We start from the raw sequence: 21,352 nt of genomic DNA, 5'->3' as shown, positions 1-21,352 counted from the left end.
ATACGATTATTTAGGATTCTCTAAAAATCTTTATTTGGGATAATTCTCTAAATTTATGGATATTTAGGTGAAATTATTTGGACTTTTAATATGAACTTCTATATTGATAGAACTTGGTCGATATGAATATTTGACATATTGGTCGATATAGATATTCAGGTTAAATACTATGAAATCTATTTTTCCTAAATTGTTGGATTATTATAACATAAATAGGCCCCACTATAGCCATGATGCCTTAATGTGGACTATTATGCCTTATTATAGGTGATGTCCTACTATGGGTGGTTTAGGAAGAAAAATCTCAAAAATGTCATCTCATATCGACCCTTGTGAAACATATTCACTCATGAGAGATTTTAATACCATATGCTAATTAACTAAGATTTGCCCATGATTAAGAATGCGTGCATCTAAAACCACTAACTTAACTCAGGCTTGTAGTAGTTTTCACTTGATTGTATTCTTTCATACCTTTAACTAAGAAGGATTTCCTTCCCTAACCATGGTTGGGTACTTTTATGTACCTTTTACATCTTTACGATCCTTCAAAACCACTTGGCTTGGGTTCTTTACTTAATTTTATTTTCGTTTGATGTTCGGCCGTGCACAGTTGGGCTCACAATCATGCATCTATTCCTTCTATGCACTGCTAACTTCTCACGGGCAACCTTGATCGTAACTTATTGTGTGGGTATGCATGCTTGGGTGCATGAGCATGCATATTTTCCCATGAAAGATCACTTTCTTCTTCACAGTTGTGCTAAGGTTCTAGAGGTAATTTCTTCGTTTTACTTTGTGAATAGTCGTACACCTTTTATATATATGGTTGTCCATTGTGACCCAGTCTATGTGTCACGAACAGACATGCGTGTCCTTCGAAGTCCATCAGTCGCAAAAAAAAAAAAAAAGCCTTAAGGTGTTGTGCATACATTTATGAATGGTCATATATGATGTTATTATCATAAAATTATATGTATGACAAGGTTGTGTTTGTCCTTGGGACAATCATGCATGTATGTCTATAACCCTATTTTTAGGCTATCTTCTAACAAATTTTGCACCAAACATAATACTAACATTATTTCAGGTTTTCCAAACACGTTTCTATTGTTTTAAAGGGACAACTTAAGTCTTCAAACAATCATATCATAACTATACATGCACCTTAATAGCTTTATACATAACATACCATTACCAATTGAAATTGACATCTTTATTCAACACAAAGATTTATTTTAACTCTTAACTCATACCACATTTATATATAGTCATTAAAATATATAAATTGATCATTTTACCCTTTAAACGTATCTATAGGTATTACAAATTGTAAGACTAGTTAAAACTATTTTAAACATGGTGACCCTATTTTTATGAATGGATGTGAATTGAGTTGAGTCTGAATACCCTTTGATTCAAGTTCAAATGTAGTTTGTCAAGCCAAAATGAAGGGTAAGTTGAGTTTCATTTTGTTATTTGTCATTAAAAATCCACCTACTTGCTCCTATTAATTGAATCAGCGGCCAAAAAAAAAAAAATCAAAAGACCAGACGCATCAAATCCTTGTCAATTGGGAAAAATTTTAAGCTACTGGAAATGAGAATAATAAATACGAGTAATTGACTTGGTTTGCTTTGGTAAGATATTATATGTAAATTATTTATAAAATATTATCCACCTTAAAGTCAAATATTCAGAAGAATAAAATCTAAACAGAAAATTTATTTAATGATAATGGAGATAATCTTGGTCCAAAAAATGATAAAATAATATTAACGATAATAGGATAAAGATGAAGCAACAAGCCTAAATATGGAAGAAGGATATTTCATAAATGGTTAAGGGAAGATATGCTGAATTTCGAATGGTCAAGTCAGTTAGATTAGAATATTCAATTTCACATGAAAGAATCAACTCTTTTTTGGAAATATGAAATAATAAAAATGATGGTGAAGGATAAGATAATATAAAAATACTATGCATCAAGTAATGTTAATGTGTAAAAACTAAACCAATTATCAGTTATTTATTTTATTTTTTTAACTAGAGATTTTATTCGAATTAATTGAATAAATAAATTTGAAATACAATATTTAAACCTATAACCACGACTTTATACATCAATCTTATTTATTTGTTTTAGTTGATACGATAAATGTTTTTGGTAATGATTTAGAATAAGTTAGATGATTGATACAAGAAAATTTAGAAATACAGACTCTTATATCTTTTATATCACTCTTTACACATTTATAATATGTAGAAATTATTATTATTATTATTATTATTATATGAAATAAATTGTAATTATAATTTAGAAAAATACGATTAAACTGTTATGATGGGCAAGCTTTATTTATAAGGATAAATAAAATTTTTTGATTTAAGTCACTCAAATCAATATATTTTGTTGGTTTCAACAATAATCAGTTTTGCTTTCGACAAATTTTTAGTTTTTAGATGACTGAGTATCGTTTGATTCATCCACTTTTAACTTGTATCTCTTTTGTTGGTATGTAAAGTTACACCAACAAAAAAATACATCAAATCAATAAGATTTGAATACAAGAATATAAAGAGTTAGACTATAAAAAGACAATAAAAGTGATTTTTTAAGTGATTCAACCAAAAAACTTTATGTGAGTCTATGCCCATGATGATACTATTGAGATAAGTGAAATGTACTACAAGACGATAACAAGACTTGTCATTTTTGTGAGATGATTTTAGTTTATTTCTCACTCATTACTTATATTTATAGTGAGGGCTTACATTTGAGTAAATGTAGTTATTATGAGTAATAATATGGTAATTGCCTTTGAAATGGTAGAAAGATTAATTGCATTTTGTTACCAAATTTTAGGAAGCTAGTTATATGATGATATGACACTTCTATTTAGTTTGGAGTTATTGTTAAGATTGTGGTATATATGATCTCGATTATCTTGTTGTAAGGTTTCTAAAAGATAGTTAGCCTTCCTTGAGTTTTGACACTTATCACTTAAAGTCGTTATTCACTAACCGTTATCCACTAATTGTTGTTTGTTAGAATTATCTTTAACGGTTAACCGTGAGCAGAATTTTTTATCACATAACAATTGTCCTCTAATTTTATGGGTGTGAATAAAGATGTTATAACTCTTATGATGTATAAAATAACTTCACATAGATGGTAAAAATTTTGACTAGTTGGATGGTGATAGGTGATAAACATTCACTGCATCGCATGCATGAGTCATGTGTTAGTGTTAGCTAAGTTGCTTTCAAAGTCATGAAGTCTTAAAGGTCTTAAGCTAATGGTTGACATGTACTTAGAAATGGCTTTAAATGATACAAATGTTCTCCCACTTTTTCTCCAATTGCTTATAAGAGGGTTGTTAGAACATTTCATAAGCCATAAAATTTTCTTTAAGCGTTCCTTGAAGAAACCCTAGTCTTCAAAATCAAACATTTTTCCAAAGCTTGTTCTTCTCACCTATTTTTGCCAAGGTAAAGTTTTCTTCAAACAAATATTTTTCTATAAAGTTTTGTTCACTATTCCTTTGTTAATGAGAATATATGTTAGGTGTCTTTTGAGATTCTAACAATGATGGTGTTTGCTATTGTGCAAAGTTAGAAGGTTTTCCCCTTAAAAATCCTCTCTTGGTTATTCACAAAAAGAAGAGATCATCAAGATAAGGGATCTAAGAGCTTTCCAACTAAAACCATTTCTTGTGTTTAACTTGACAAGGTTGTCCTAATAGGGGAACAAATTTCATAAGAGGGTTTTCTAGTGTGCCTTCTTGAGGTTAGGAGTATAACTTTATCTCCCCCTACTATGATTGAATTAGTCCACATTAAGGAGAGTTATGACCTTTCTGTCAAGTTACATGAGCCAAAGGAATGTTCATATAATGATCCATCGAAGGATAGGTTACTTTTGTCTAATGTTGTTCTAAGGTACAGAGTGACTTTATCTTTATATCCATTTGTCTTAGAGGCAATTGATATATTTGGAGTTTCTTCTTTCAAACTGTCCCCAAATATGTGTGTGTATATACACACACACACACACACACACACATATATATATATATTATACTATTTCTTAAGAATGGTCAAACCTATAACAAAAGAGTTTTGCAAATATTTATTCCAAAAGAGAATCTAAAGACCTCAACATTTTACTTTTTGTCGAAGCAGATGTCAATGGATTTGAATGGATTCATCTTATGAAATACAATATGGTGTTAAGACAGGTATCCTAGAGCCAATCATCACTAATATATAAATGGTTGTAATCATAATTTTGAATTAATAAAATAAAATTCCTTTATCATAAACCTTGTGTGCAAAAATGCCATAAAAATAGTTAAACCATGATAAAGGCTTTGATTTGCATCAACTAATCGTAAGAACCATATGCTCACATAAGATAGTTGTTTTAGAAACGTCTATAGTCTTGATATTATTCTGACCAAAAACACTAGTAATATGATGAAAACTATCATAATGTTGAACAATCATATCATAAGATATTGATAGATCTCATGTGTCAAAGTTGTCCATAGAAAGTTTGATGTAACACATCAGTGCATGTTGTGTAGATATGTCCACCAAAATGACTCGCTAAAAGGATTTCATAAGATAATGATAGATTTTATGTGTCAAAGTTGTCCATAGAAAGTTTGATGCAACACATGGGTGCATGTTCTATAGATATGTCCACTATAATGGCTCACCAAAAGGATTTCATATGAATAATCTTTCCAATGTCTTTTGAATACATCATCTTAATAAACAAAGGTACATGTAATACTTTGACTTGATCGAATAAGATAAATTATCATTTGTATCACCCCTAACCTTGGTTATACCAACCTTATCTTGTGAATACTAATTTCAACAATGCCCTCATATTTTGGTAAAGATCTAATCCTCTCTTAAGTGGAAAGAAAGAAATGTTAGGAAGCTAAAAACATAAATAAACTAGATAAACCAAATCGATAAGGGATAACTAAACAACCATACTAAAAAACCACACCTGCTTACTGTAACACACATGCAAGAAAATTAGGTTCCATAAGAAAAATCAGGTGCTAGACAACTCCCTTTCTGCTTATTTCATTATTGAGTTGTAACATGCCTCCCTAAAAGTACTATCCATCGAAAGAGAAATGTTACGAATTAATATCCGAAGCGTCTATATTTTTTTTCTTTTAAAATACTTTAAAATGAACACATTACTAAAAGTGTTTAAAAATTATTCTAAGAAAACTGAAAATTTGGAAACGAACAAAAGATGTATATACTTATATGAAACTCATTTGAAATCATCTCAAAACATAAAGTAATCATATGCAATTGTACAATCATCTCAAAAAAGTCGAAAGTTAATAAGAACATATGACTATATGCATGTAATATAAACCAGAGATAACATGTTTCAGTCGGATCTATCTTCGCCGACCTGACCCTGCCTCGCAGCTACCTCGATCACCTATACCTGCAATCATGAAAGAAAAAGAAGTGAGAGATAAGAACACTCAGTAAGGGGAAAGAATTAAGTAAATTATCTCCTTTCCTATTCTAACTCACTCTCGGGACTCAACCTCATTCATAACCTTCATAAGAAATCGAGGGGATAATCTAGTTCGTTCTTTACTATTTGGGTCATACTTTGTCCCATCTGGCATCTATTTGATACCTTCTGGAAGTTGACTATAGGGATTTGATACTTTTTTAAGCTCAAGTTCTCTTCCCTTCTCTCACTACACCATTTTTGAATTTGAATTGAGCTTTACTACGAGCATGCTCTACTGCGAGCGGACCCTACTAGGGGTCTATGTCATACTACGGACATACCCTATTGCGGGCGGTGTAGTGTAAAGTGCCCTCTTATAGTTCATAGCATGCATGCGTGTCTTATATCTTATTAGTCTTGTTTTCATCTAAATCTATTTATAACTCACCAGACCATACTCTTGGGACGACCCTTGAATCTTAAGCCCCAAATTCCTTTTCTTACTTTTCTTTCTTTTCTTCTTCTTTTCTTTTTCTCTCATTTCTTTCCTTTCATTTCCTTTATTTTCTTTCTTTCTTCCTTTCCTTTTTCTCCTCCTTTTCTTTCTTTCTTTCCAAAATTGTGAAATAATATTCATTAGACAAGGAAACCTTTTTATTCATACAATTTAACAGTCCAAACAGTTTCTAATTCATACAAGCTATATATCATTGAAAAGAGGATTCAAAGAGCTTTTCAAAAATCTATAATAGCACTTATAATTCATTAGATAAGACAGTCAAAACGTAAGATGAAATCAGTGACAAAAACTATCTTTTCTGTTTATTTGGTAAAATAGTCATTTTGGTTCATACAATATTTAACAATCCAAATGATCTTTAATTCATACAAGCTATATATAATTGGAAAGAGGATTCAAAGAGATTTCCAACAAGCTATAATAGAACTCATGATTCATCAGATAAGACAGCCAAAATGTGGGATGAAGTTAATGGCAAAAAACTGTCTTCATTATTTATTTGGTAAGACAATTTTTTTTGTTCATGTCATTTAATAGTCCAAATGGTCTCTAATTCATTCAAGCTATATATCATTGAAAAGAGAATTCAAAGAGCTTTCCAACAAGATATAATAGCACTCATAATTCATTAGATAAGATAGTCAAACGTAGGACGAAATCAGTGACAAAACTATAAATATTATCTAACTCTTTGTCATGAACAAAATCACACACATAGGTACCCCAAATGGCAAAACAACATTCCTCAATTTCAAAATCATCATTTATAACATAGATCCAAGGAACCAAAAGCATAAAACATGAAATATATCAAGGATAATACCCCTTACCTTGTTTTAAACCAATCTTTGTAAGTTGACTCTCTCCCATTGTTTTGCTTCCTTTATCACCAAAATCACCTTAAATCAACACCAAACCATACTAACATATTTATATAACATGCATCCAATATATATATATATATATATATATATATATATATATATATAGGTAAAGGGAAAAGGAAGAGATCTTTTAGTTACTAAGGCTCTCAAAATGCTTCCTCTTATTTTCCTTCCTTATTTATCTTCCAAAACTCTTCCAAATCACCCACTTTTCTTCAAAAACACAGCAAAAACAAGAAGAAATCTGCCTTCTTCTGGAAGAGATGAGAAAAGATGGAAAAAGAGGCTTAAAAATGTTTATTTTTGTCTTTTCTCTCTTGAGATATAGATCTATGTCCATCTATATGTATATACAACTTTATTTTTTTGTTTTGTCCATATTATATATATATATATATATATATATATATATATAAAACAAAACACACATACATGTGAATATATATATATATATTTAAAATTGAAAATATCTCAAAACATGATCAAAAGACATAAATGCCTCTAAAACATACCTGAGGATATTACATGAATGGACTTGATGCTTGATTTTTGCCACATTTCACACCCTTTGACTTTCTCATACTGTGGTAGAAGTCTAGGGTGTGAAATGAGATAAGAATCAAACATTAAGTCCATTCAATAAGAAATAAGCACAAAAGGAGTCACTCGATACCTTTGCATTAAGAAAACCATTATGGTGCAAGACACCTTCATACACATACGCAAGATGCAAAATCTTATTTGCTACAACAAGAAGAAAACATATACCCCCTATTGATTGATATAATAAAATTTACTCAGATTCCTGTCCATTGCATCTTTTCCCTCTAAATAGGATTAAGATTTGGAACTTCCCTCTTATGCCATACAAAGAAGAATGTTATACTACTTCAACTCTTGTTTACACAAAAACAACAAAGCCTGTTAAACCTTACATAATTGAAGACTTTTGAAGTTGAGTAACTCATCATCTTATGGAGTGGTGAAGATATACCTTCAATCAACCAATAGAAGATAATATTATCAAAAGGCTTATAAAGATACCAAGCAGAGAAGTGTTTGAACTATGAGAGACATGGTCCAACCCCACTTTTTTTATAGCCAAGTAAAGAGAATAAAAGACCAATCTTGCTCATTACATGTAGTCCCTAGACATGTGTTGGTTATCACGTGATGCAAACAGTGCATGTACAATCATATTTCATGGGGAAATAGAATGTGAATATTGATACATGGTTCAAAACTTATGAAGTCATAATGATGGTATCTAAGATGTCCTTATTGCTAAGATATGGTAATCTCTACATGGTAACAATTTAGATAAGATAGATAGCGACAAAACTTCCTAAAGAACTTCCCACACTATAAGAACCAGAAGGTAATTGTTATAGAGTATTTTCCTACCCACAAAATATCTCTAGAAAAGCAATTCTTTGAGAAAACCTACCTAAGCAACTGCAACTTGTTGTAAGAGTAGTAATCAAAGAGCACTCACAATCCATTCAATGAAAAAGGACATAGGTAGACTTTCCAATTCGAGGCAATGGGAAGATCTCTACTTAACAATACATTGGTTTAAAATCTATTAAAAAAAAATTTCATATTCTCCTCTGTGACAACAATGAAAAATTATCTTCTTTTTCCTAATCAGGATAATTATTTCATAATAAATATTTTCCTTTAGTTCAATTAGAATTTGGAATAGGAATAAATTTATGTAATCATATTTGAATTATGAACCCTTGATTATCCTATTTGAATGTAATTTCTCCACACAAGTCTCTTGAGTGTAAAGCACTAATGAGAGAGGGATAGGAACTTACATAGAGATATGTATACATAGACACACAATAAAAAATGTATACACAAGTCTCATGAGTGTAAAAGACCACTGAGAGAGGGATAGGAACTTACATAGACACAATAAAATAGTTATGAGAAACACATTAAACCATAAATAATAATTATACCGTAGATGTAGACATTTCAATCATTAAATCAAACCACATTAAAATTTTGTGTCTCAGTTATTCTTTTTTATTCATATCTCATTATAGTAGATATTATGGTATGATTGAATTCTCATTATTACTATTGTAGTCTAACGTAAGTATGACTTTAAATTGCGTATTTTAATTGGTGAGGAGAAATCTTATTATTAAATTTCAAATTGTAAGTAGTGTTTTGAAAACTGGATCGAATTGGTTGGTTTGACTGGTTTAACCAAGAACTAGTATGTAATTCGTGCCAGTTTTCATATAATTATTGACCAATTGAAAAATCGGACAAACCCAATAAAATTAGTATATGTATAATATATAAATTTCAGTTTATAAGGATTTTTGTACATACTTGGTTCTAAATGCAAAATGGTTTGTGTTATTAAAATCTAGAGTCAAAAACTCAAAATGAATCAAATAAAATTTATGTGAATTATTTGTACTCTAATATTGTGAATTGTATTATCAATAAAAATACAATTTATGTGAATTATATTTAAAACCGTATTGGTTATTTATAACAGTAAATTTGAGAATATTTGATAGAAAAATAATTGTATATTGTTATAAATTCTTAATTCAACCATTTATGATTATTTATTTAATTATAATAGCTTAAAATAATTAACCAGTTGAACTATGAATTAGTGAGGTAACTAGTTTGACTACTAATTCAAATTTAAAAACATTGATTAAAAGTATTAATTATATTGTTTTTATATATGTAAATATCTTAAAACTAATGTTTTGATTAATCGTTCTTTATTAAAAATATATATATTTTACACATTTAAAAAATCTCAAATTGTCAAATTTATAATAATCAAGACAAAATAATTATATAAAAATTATAAATAATGATGTTATTGCATTGTTTAGTGTAAAAAATATAGATATTGTTGACCAAAGAAATTATTATTGATTATTATGTTTCTGTAGTTCAATAAAAATAAAATATTTTATTTTTTATTTGACATAACTTAAAAAGTAAAAATAAACTTAAAACATTTTAATAATCTATTAAAATTTAGTTAATTAAGATTTTCAAAAAGCAAACATTCGTAGCCCATAATAAACAATAGAAATGGTCAAGCCCATAAAGCACAGAATTGGGTTTGTTATTGAGACAGATGTGAAGCCCAGCTCACGGCTTGCCTGCGATCGAAATATCAGTAAGGTTCAAATCGTTTTAAAATCTAAATTTATACACTTAAAATTATATTTTTAATATTAAAAGTAAAAGTAATTAATAAATATATAATTTTGTATAATTAAAATATAATAATTTGAAATAAAAGGATTAAAATAATTTTTTTAAACTGAATTCGAATCAATCAAAATTTAAATTCAAACTCAAAATAAAATCTCACTAATTCGATAAATTCAAACTCTTTTTAAAGTACTTAATTCAGTTTGACTCTATTACCCTTAGAACCATTGATAGAATTTGAAAATCTTGCTCCAACATTTTTTTCTTCGTCTCAAGGAATAACAAAAGGAAAACCATTGATATGAATATTGTTTTTATAGGCACGGACAAATTTTATTGGCTAGATCTCTGTAATCCCATTTCACTTTTTTCTCTGTTCTTTATAGGGTTGGGTCTGATCCAAGGCGGCTTAATCTCCAAAGCAAACTCAGTTTGGTTTAACTTGATTTGAATTTATTTAATTTAAATTTAAATTAAATCTAAACTAAATAATTTGATTTATTTTTTAAATCGAATTAAACTTAAACTATGAGAGGTTCGATTTGATTCGATTCAAATTTATAATTCAAATTCATGACTGTTAGAATAAGTGATTTTATATATAATTTGGATAAAATAATATTATTTTGTTAATAAGCCACAATATGAGCTACGGATTCAAACCATGAATTCAAGTCAAACTAAATTACGATTTGACCCATCGATTTAAGTTATGAATTTGAGTTTTATTCAAGCTAAACTCGAATCACTCTTAATTTTGATTTGACAAACTCAAATCGAACTCAAACCAAACTAGTTTTTATTTGAACCGAACTTAGGTCATGAGGTGTTTGGGTTCAATTTGATTTGTATCTACCCCTAGTTCTTTATCTAACTATAAAATTATGTGTATAAAGACAATATATATAACTTTGTGCACAAATAATAATATACCCCTATATAATTATATGTTATTTTATTTTTAATTTAAAACTATCCAATCATATAGTGATATGTCATTATTTATATATAAAATTATGCATATTATTTATATACATAACATTATTCTTTAAGCAATAAGTTGTAATTTTAACAAGTTTTACTATCAATAATTTCTTCTTTGCTGTCTGTGTGCATTACTAAGAAATTTTAATATATAAAAAAAAATTTAAATAATAATTCATCCATGGAAGTGGCTCTAGTCCACTAAATTCAGGCCCAATATTGATTTAGTTTAGTTATATTTTATATATTAAATGATTAACCATTAATTTCTAAGCATAATTAATTATGAGGTTTGCTTAAATGAAATCTAAAACTAAAATATTAGTATGTTAAGTAAATTATAATGGTGATTAAATTGAAAACCAGAATAACCACATTCCGGACAAGGACTTGGCAATTCCGAGGGTGGGATAAGTTTATATTCCTGTCGTGAAAAATGAAATGGTTGGGGAAGGGACTTGAATATTAAAATATTAAAATTTGCACAAGGGCCAATCATGGCTACCACTGTAAAGCCCACTAAAATTGAGTACTTTGTAATTAAGGAGTTAATGAGATATTAGGTTGTAATTAAAGAGTTAATAAGATATTTGTAAAAGATCACAACTTATGCTAGTTGTAAAGATAAAAGGAAATCCACTTTTAGATATATTACTATACTTATCAAATGGCCACATACATTGAATTTGTGGCATGTTATAAAACAACTATAACAAATATCTTATAGTAGGATGCATTATAAAGAAGGGTGGTTTATGTGACCTTGGATGATTTGAGGGCATGATCATGTAAGCCTCCCTTTTTTAAACGCTCCAGGTTTTAGTCCTTTGGTTAGGGGTTTACTCTAAGGACTGAGCCCTTAATGAAATAAAATATCTTACGTGATTATGAATGATTTTATATATGTTAAAGATATTAGTAATATTTTGGTTCGTTGTTAGTAATTATTTTAACTAAATTGATGATTGTAGTGTTATATATCTTTGGACTATTTTATCTTTTAAAAATAATGGTCACTTAACTAATGGTTACAAAGGAGTTAAAAACTGATTTCTTTTTCTTAAAAATAAAAGAAAAATAATTAATGTCGTCCGAATGTGAGAATGTTAAAAATTTTTTCTAATGTAGGTTAACATTAATCATAATTCTGATTTAATAAAATTGGGTAAATTAATAATATAATGATAGTTTCTAAATGAGTTTAAGTAATCAATAAAACTAAGTCTAATAAATTTAAATTTTATTATCTATGCAGACAATATTATTGTGAGTTTTAAGGTTTATGAGCGCTTTGATGGAGGTCTACGTACCTACTATATGTTGGTTAGCTCTCTTCTCTGAAATCATAACATATTCTATCCTTTGAAACCATAACATACTCTTTCCTTTGAAACCATAACATATCACTTTACCTATTGAAATTTGTCATTATGGAGGTTTTTGGGGAGGAAGGCTAGACACTTCAATACAAATAATTTTAAGAACTTTACATCTTAGTTAGTAAATACGAGAATAAGAAAAAAATAGTACTAAAAATATGCGGGTATGATACGACAAATGGTGAAAAATATATTTATAAAAAAACAATAATAAAATTTGAATATAAAAAAATATAGAATGTGTATATATGAGTTTAATACGATACATTATCATTAATACATTTTTAAAAATACAGTAATATCAATTATAATTATAACTCTTTTTATGAATCTCTTGGTTAAAATTAATATAACAATCATATGTAAAACATTTAAAATACTATTAAAACTAATATAATATAATACATTATATTTAGCGGTAGGATCACCAGGTGAATATTAAACAAAATTAATGAAAGATTGATACCTCAAAACAATTCATATATCAAATATTAAATGGATTATAAAAATAACAAAATTACAAATAAGTAAAGGGAAAAAACAACGAAAGTTTACTTTTTAGAGAATAACAAAGATGAAGAGTTGAGTCAGAGAAAAGAAAAGCACCAGTCATGTGTAAAAGTATTATTTATGAATATGAACATGATGCGATAAATGACGAGATTAAAGGTTTGAAAAAAATGAGTTTTTTTTGTTTGCATTATAGTAATTAATTAAAATTAAATGAACACTTTCGTATTTTAGACTTGGGCATCTAAATGATATTGTTTTAGATTTCTTTAAAAATTTTAAAAAGTGAAAAACGAATAAAATAGTTATTTAATATATGTTTAATATGAAAAATATATAAAATATGTGTTTAATATATTTTAGATTAAAAAATTTGAAATATTATATTTCATATACAAATTAAATAGAACACAAATTAAATACAAATTATTTATATTTTTACTAACTACACTTTACGTATCTAAAAAAACATGAGACTTCTAGATATTTTTGTCACTCTAAATTAATTTAATTCAATATTTTATAGGATGTTAGCTCATGCAATCCGAATATAAAATTAGTCTTACAAGAACAGTGCAGCATTAGTAGGCCCAGGCGTGCCATCGTCGCCTACTTGCGCTCTCAAGTGGCGGGCATCACAATCAATGACCGCCACAAGTAGATGGCTTACCTATGCTTAGAAGTTATGCTGATATTGCTAAGACAACAAAAAAGATTGGGCTTGAAATGGTGACGGAGGGGGATCTGGCAAAACCATGGACTCAGCCATGGTGGACCAGACTGAAGATGGGCAAGATCGCTTATTGGAGGAATCACATTCTGGTTACAGTATTTTCTGCCTTGGGAATTGCACCAAAAGTGTTGATGTTTAAGATACGCTTTTTATTTATTTTGGGTTGATGTTTAATAGTAATTTTTGAATATTGTTTCTGAACACGGTTGGATAATGGATGTATTTGAATTGTAAGAGTGTGATGTTGCAGGATATGTGAGGAACAAAATTAAACTGATCATGGTGAAGAGATAGGGTCAGAGTTTGAAGAATGGAAACCGTAGCTGTATCAAAGTTGGGGTAAGAAATAGTGTTAAAAGGAATGAATTGTAGTTGTAGACAGTAGAGTAGGTGAAAGGTAGAAAGCAACTTGCTATGCAACTGGAGGATTAATATTAGGCTAAAAGACTTGTTCCCCCCGAAGTTTAATATATTTTCAAACTTACATTTGTAATATTTTAAAAACTCAAATATCTATCCGTTATACAATTTTTATTAAAATTTTATATTATATGTAAGAATAAAATCGTTATTTTAACAATAATATTAAAAATATATAATTTTATCTTATTTTACTCTGAGGATTTTGAAAACTAATAGTTTCATCCTTAAACTTTTTTAATTTTGAAAAGTACTTTTCTCCCTATAGAATTTTTTTCTTACATTTTTTGCCCAACTTCTCCTCTCCAGCTACCTTCTTTGTCAATGGCCTTCTCTCCCAACGACCTCTCTGTCCATGTTGTCTCACGACAATAGATGCTTTGGGGGAATATGTAAAATCCACTGAATCTCATTTGTTAAATTGAAGTTGTCAACGGTTTATCTTCTTTCATTTTTGATCAGTTTTGTTTCAAATCGACGCTTTTTATGGGTCAAACGAGATGCAACAAGATGTGATTGGGTGATAGAGATGACAGGATGCATTCCAAATCGTGTTTGATGAGATGCGTTTGGGTGACAAAGATGACGAGATGTGTTCGAAGTAACAATTCAATGGGTTTAATGATTCATTGTATGACAAGATGCCTTATATAATTTTATTAAAAATGATAAATTAATAATTTATAATAAACTAAATAATTTTTGTTAATAAAAATGAATAACGGTTGGTAAATGGAATTTTCAGTTGGAAGGGGGGGGGAAATCGTACAAAGTTTGGGTTAGAAACAAGATTAGAAGGAACAGCTGGTAGGGAGTAGAATAGGTGAAAGGCAGACGGCAAGTTGCAATGCAAGTTGGGGGATTAATATTATTATTATGGATAGACACAGACTGAATTGAATTGACTTGCACGCAAATCAAAACAAGATTTCCGTCGGGGAACAACAGACACCACGTCCGTGCATGATTTCTGCCATGCAATATAAACATATTGCCTTGTAAAGTCTAAACCCTCCTCTTTCCACCCTTTTCATAACCTAAAGTTAAAGTTGAAACCAAGTAGCTAGATTTGCTTTTGAGTTTTTCATCTTTTTTGCATGAATTCTTTCGCACAGAATCTGATTCTGTTACCTAACTCCAACCCTTTATTTTTTATTTCTGTAGTCAAATCTAATCTAATCTATTCTTGCTTTTTCTTGTTTTAAGTTTTCGATAATCAAACCCATAAAAAACCATCAAATTTTTTGGACATTCAACTAATAATTGGATTCAACATGAACATGACCCACCATTCAATTGGATATTCTTTAAGTCCCATCGAAATTACAATTGATTTTTTTACACCAATACATTAAGTATTACGTATCCTTCCAAATATTTTCTGTCCTGGGGCAAGAATGCCCATTGGATCATAACACGCCTTTCTCTCAACAAATCTTTCCCATTTACCTCCAAAATGTTCCTTCCATTGCTCTTGTGTTTGGTAGTGAGGTAGGTATAGCTTATAATCAAATCCATTTTGGCTGCAATACTCAACAATTTGACGATTTTGTGACACTAGTTTGTCGACCTCTGAACCATTCGATCCGGGGGGAGTAAATCGAAGCAATGCGACGATGTAGAAGATTTCTTCGTTTGGTGTCATTACGGACGTACGATTATCCCACCTAACACATTTGAAAAGGAGTAATTTATTAAGTATAATTGCAGTCACAGAACACTAATGGTATTTTTCTTTTAACTTAATTGGGTAAAGTTTGTAAGAGAACAAACTCCTAAGTGCTTGGGTATAATTTAATATTATTTAAATGTGGGCACCATAGGGGGTAAATTAGTCACTTTAAAAAATGGTAACTGGAGCCCAGACAAATTATGGTGTCATTATTGCTAGGTTGGCGAATAAATATCCTTGTCGTTTCCCAAATGACAGACTACAATGAAAGTTACCTCTCTTGTTAACTCATTGTCCTTTAAAAGAGAAACTTCACTGACGCAATTACCCCTCGACCTTCACAAATCTAAATTTCCCAAAATACCCTTAGTCTCCCCAGGTCCACCAGAAATTCCTTACGATAGATATGGCTGACCCTTTGGAGAAAAAAAATATTATTTGACCTGTTTTAAAAAAAATATATCCTAACCGCTAGATTTGATTTAAAACGCCATGCAAATGATCAAGCACATCAGGTGTTTAATTGGCAATTGTGTATGGCCCACTAGACATGAAACGTGTCATGATCCAATCAGCTCAAAGTAAAATTAAATACACTTGGCAGAAGAGGAAGTGCTTACTTGCTTCGAAGTAGAGGGTAAATTAGCATGGGCCCGCCCACACCATCCTTTAAGATTTTCTTGAAAATCGCTTCATCAAATTCCGCTATGTGTGATTTGGCGATGAACATGTTCAACCAAGGGTGAGGAGACTCCCAAATTCCGTTGGCTTTTGCATGTTCCTCTGAACGCTTTACACGCAAGAGAAAATCCACGTAGCTCACGTCCACTTGGAATTTAAGCTTCTTGATAAATCCTAGCCGTCCAAGTAATCTCTTCACCACCTGTACAAAGCATGGGTATTTATGTCATTTAAAATTAAATATTCCAGAAAATTCAAGGCTTTTAGTCCTTTTACATGCGTGGGGACCAATCATAGTCTTCACAATCTGAATAATCAGCGACTAGATGTGGAGATACTGTTTTAACCCTGACAGACTTAATATATTACCAGAATGACCCCACCAGAAAGCGAAGGAGGGAGAAACAGTAGTCCAATGGAATGTCAATTGCTTAATAAAATAAGGATAAAGGGGGAAATAAGATATTCTCTTGTGTCAGAAAATCCAATAGAAGATACATTAGGCTGTATAGTCAGTTTTCAAGTCCAGAACCATATAATTCCCTTCTTTGATGCTATGAAAGGAGGACGAGAATAAGGCGTCCTCCATCGCTGAACGCTCACCACGTGTTAGTGCAATCTGAGTCTTTTGACTTTTTCTGTGTCCGCCGGGACAGTTTGGAGTAGGGACCCAGGCCCCTCAATCCACGGTCAACATCTTCAAACACGACCCGACGCACTTAGCATCCAACTAGGTCAAACCTCAGTTATCACTCAACACAACATGGCTTACTCTTTTACGCCAATAGCTGGCGACCTAATTTTTTTTTTTTTCATGGTGAAAATTGCTTACCATATCAATTGCGGAAGGCTTGTCACCGTTGTTGTAATGAAGAGCGAGTTCAAGACAGTAGAGAACTGAGTCAGCGTTTCGAGGCAAGTGAGCCGGGTCGAACCCATGGTCCGGGTCCAGTGGCACCGAAGGCCGTCCGTTAACCGGGTCATCACTGTTCACAAACACGAACCCTTCCACGTAGTCAAACGATCGGCCACCTCCTTGACAAGTCACCAGTAACTCAGCATCCCGAGTAAACTCATTGAACTCGGAATACACTACTCTTATCCATCTCACCTGATAACATTAAAAAAAAAAAACAATCAGATTACGTATGAAGTAAAGAGAAATGTGAAGAATTCTTTGTTAAATTAATAACAAAATAAAATATACTACCCACCATGTCCGGTGCTGACTGTAGCAAAACTCTAGCTTTGGTTATGATTCCAAACTGACCAAGACCACCGAGGACACTGAAGAACAATTCACAGTTTTTCCTTTCTGAGCAAACTACAACTTCGCCTCTTCCCGTTACCACTTCTAACTCGGCAACGTTTGCCGTTTGTGGGCCGTATAGGAAGGTCTGACCACTAACGCCGGCGTTGGATAAAGTTCCTCCCACCGTTAAACTCAGATAATCAGTCCACGACCGCGGGGCCAATCTATACTCCTCAACGCAGCGTTTTAGGACATCTTCCCATAATGCCCCTCCCGATACATCAACATAGGTTGAACCGTCAATTTCCACTCTTTTGAAGTGGTTGTTCTCCGTGGAGCGCATATTTATGATGAGTCCACGGTCCACCATCGCTTGGCCGTTGATTGAGTGGCCGTTACCCCTTGCCGCCACCGTCAGAGTCGATGACCGTGAAGCTGCTTTAATTACTCTGGCCACGTCATCGGCGCTGGATGGTCTAATTACGGCCAATGGTCTGCGAGAATACAGTCCACCGAAATCTCTATCGGCAGCGGCCGTACTCTCGATACTTCCTTGGAGGTCTAAAGTCTTGCACATAATTGAAGCCTCGACGGCTGCTCTCGATTCGATGTCGTTCTCAGGAACGAATCTCTCAAGACAAGCTATCATCTTTTCCGGCGAAAATTGAAACGGATTTTGATTTATAATGGATAAATTCGCCGGCGAAGGGTAAATTTGTTTGCTTATTTCTAGGAAAGAAGAAATGAGAAATAAGCGTCTGTGTTGTGGTTGTGAGTTCAGGGTTTAAATAGGAGAAGATTGGGGTGTATTTAGAAATCAAACGAAGTTAATTAAGTAATAATAACGATGACGTGGGTGTATGTTTCAAAGAGCCTGTTGATGTTGTGATCCTCTGTCTGCCACTTCCACGTATTTTTATTTTTATTTTTCCTCTTTATATCAGATTTGATGATGATGATGATAATAATAATTATAATGGCTATTTATTTGCTTCAATTCTCGGCGCCTCTGGTTTTCCATTGAAATTAATACCATATTTATAGGAATTATGATGATGAAAATGAGTCTACTTAAAATTTTAAACATGTGGAAAGCTTCAATTAAATTGGTTGAGAGTTACCTGGAAGTCTAAAAAAGAGCCCTATCAACATGCCAACTATTCTCCTCTCCTCTCCATGTAAAAACACACACAATTTTAAAGCGGAAGAATTTGAAGAGTGGGCCGCCATTTTGTATTTCTTCGCTGCTTAATTGTAGGTGCCTCTTTCACGTCAGTGTAGATCAATATTTCACGTGCTAAAATTTCAATGTTAACAAAATTAATAAAATTTCTAAAAAAACAAAATCTAAGTTTGAGATTTGTTATATTTATAAAATATTGATTTATATAATATAATAATTATAAATCTGATCATTATATTTTAAAATTTATTTATCCAATCGATACAAACAAGATTTCCACTTAACGAAAAAAAAAAAAGAAAACATTTCATGTACTCACCTTAATTACTTAATTAGTTAGACAAATAATTTATATATATATAAAAGTGACCGAAGGACTATTTCTCATCTAAATTTTAATATGTTTTCAAAGTTACATTTATATGATTTGAAAAATCTAAAATTTCATCAATAACCAAATTGTCGTTAAAATTTTCTGTTAGAAACAAAGGTATATTTTATTATTTAATTTTTAAAAACTAATAATTTGATCACTATATAAAGTTTTTTAACTTTAAAAAGTTATTTTTTTTCAAATTTTTTTCCTTTATCGTCGACCACCATCTCCGACACTAACAACTTCCCTTCTCTACCCTAAACTATTTATTAATACATAAAAAACAATCTAGAGTGGAACCCTTTGTTTTCAGCCCCATATATATATATATATATATTTGGTCATATAGGACCACACTGTTAGAAGGCTAGTGGAATTTTAATTGTTAATTAAAATATTAGAATGATTTGTTGACAACAGCAACCAAATTTAGTAAGTGTAGTGATTAATTTTTATTAATATTTCTTTGTTTATGCTACTCCACTTTTATATTAATATTTCAAATAAAGAAGTAAGATAGAAGTGGTCCATATATAGGTGGTTGAGATGCCAAATATAAATAATTTTTATTTCGGTATCCAGGAAACTTTAGTTGAATCAAATAACTCTTTTAAAATATTGATTATATTAAATAAATAAAACGGATTCAACGATCAATTTTATATCTATTATATTACATATATTAATAATATAATATTAAAATATCGTTAAAAAAAATTTTAAATTTTTACTTTTACTTAATTAAAGATGTCAAATATTTTGATAAAAGATTTCAAAGTAAAGAAGTCTCGTGATACTTAATTATGACATTATAAATTGTAACACCTGAAACAGACCAAACAAGGAAAATAAATTAAAAAATAAAGGGGAGAGAGAGATTCAAGGAACCCAACACCATAATATTATTAGAATAAGCAATTTAGACTTGGTATTGGTTGGTCAATTCAGTGTTTTCATTATGATGTTATTATTTTAATATAAGCTTAAAATAGAAGAAGGTGGGTGGGCATGGCATTTATTTGTAGCCTCTTAAACGTCTTCAAAGGGCTATTAAAAGAGAAGCTTCTTCTTGTTATTTTGACTACAGGAAAGTCAATTTGATTTTTTAAGTATGCGGTATGCCTAACGATATATATAAAATTCAGTAGTAGGCTTCAAATTAAAAGAAAAATTGTTTAAGGAACACAGAACAATCAGACCCTAAACACCAACCTATCTGCTAAAGGGAAAACAAAATAAATAAAGGTCAAAAGGCTTATTCTCACCCAAGGTTTACCTCGTTTCTAAATTCTTATATATAAGATTTTAAAAATTTAAATATCTATTTATCATCTAATTTCTATTAAATTTTTTAATTAATTATAAAAATAAAGTCGTTATTTTATTATTAATATTAAACTAAATAAAATAATATTTTATTTTTCTTCTTTAGTTTAAAAAATTAATAATTTCACTCTTATCTAAAAGTTTGAAAAGTTGTATTTTTCTCTCTACTAGGGTTTACTTTCTTCTCCTTCTCTAGCGGTCAAATTTCAGTTGAGATCGATCTTCATGCCATCTTTCTTCCTTTGTTGCTATCGACGATGTTTGGTCAAGTCTGACAAAGCCTTGACCGACAACAAATCAAAGACGAATTGTCAAATTGACAAAGCTTCTCCAAATTTGTTGAATCATCTTTGTCCAACTTCCATTGTACGTCGTCATGTGATTTGGCTTTAGACGAAGCTTTCATAGTGCAATTTGTCTCCGTTTGAAGCTAAATCAATAGAAAACGAAGCCGATTTGACTAATCTAAAGAAACTTCATCGATTTGTTGTCAACAGGGTTCGTCAAGCTTTGTCTGGTGTTGTCGTCAATGGCAGAGGTAGAAGGATAGGATGAAGACGGATCTCGGTTGGGGTCTGGTTGTTGAAGAAGGAAGGGGAAGAAAGTAAATCATAGCAGAGGGAAAAATATAACTTTTCAAACTTTTGAATGGAGGAAAAATTGTTAGTTTTTTAAATTAAGGAGAGGAAAATGAGATACAATTTATTTATTTTAAT

At 30.6% G+C, this 21,352-nt stretch overlaps 1 protein-coding gene across 1 annotated transcript; it reads right to left on the bottom strand.

Annotated features, from left to right (window-relative positions):
- Positions 1–15,409: 15,409 nt before the first annotated feature.
- LOC123206413 (cytokinin dehydrogenase 7-like) lies at positions 15,410–18,581 on the bottom strand. Its single transcript, XM_044623601.1, has 4 exons — positions 17,714–18,581; positions 17,332–17,610; positions 16,439–16,701; positions 15,410–15,813 (listed from the first exon to the last, which is right to left on the bottom strand). Exons 1-4 carry the CDS (start codon positions 18,398–18,400, stop codon positions 15,498–15,500), a joined length of 1,545 nt encoding a protein of 514 aa, XP_044479536.1. The 5' UTR covers positions 18,401–18,581; the 3' UTR covers positions 15,410–15,497.
- Between the last annotated feature and the right edge of the window lie 2,771 nt (positions 18,582–21,352).

Source organism: Mangifera indica, unplaced genomic scaffold, assembly GCF_011075055.1.
Source record: "Mangifera indica cultivar Alphonso unplaced genomic scaffold, CATAS_Mindica_2.1 Un_0035, whole genome shotgun sequence".
In the NCBI taxonomy this organism is placed as follows: domain Eukaryota; kingdom Viridiplantae; phylum Streptophyta; class Magnoliopsida; order Sapindales; family Anacardiaceae; genus Mangifera; species Mangifera indica.
Note: the sequence above shows the minus strand (reverse complement) of the source record. Positions and strands in the feature narration are given on the sequence as shown.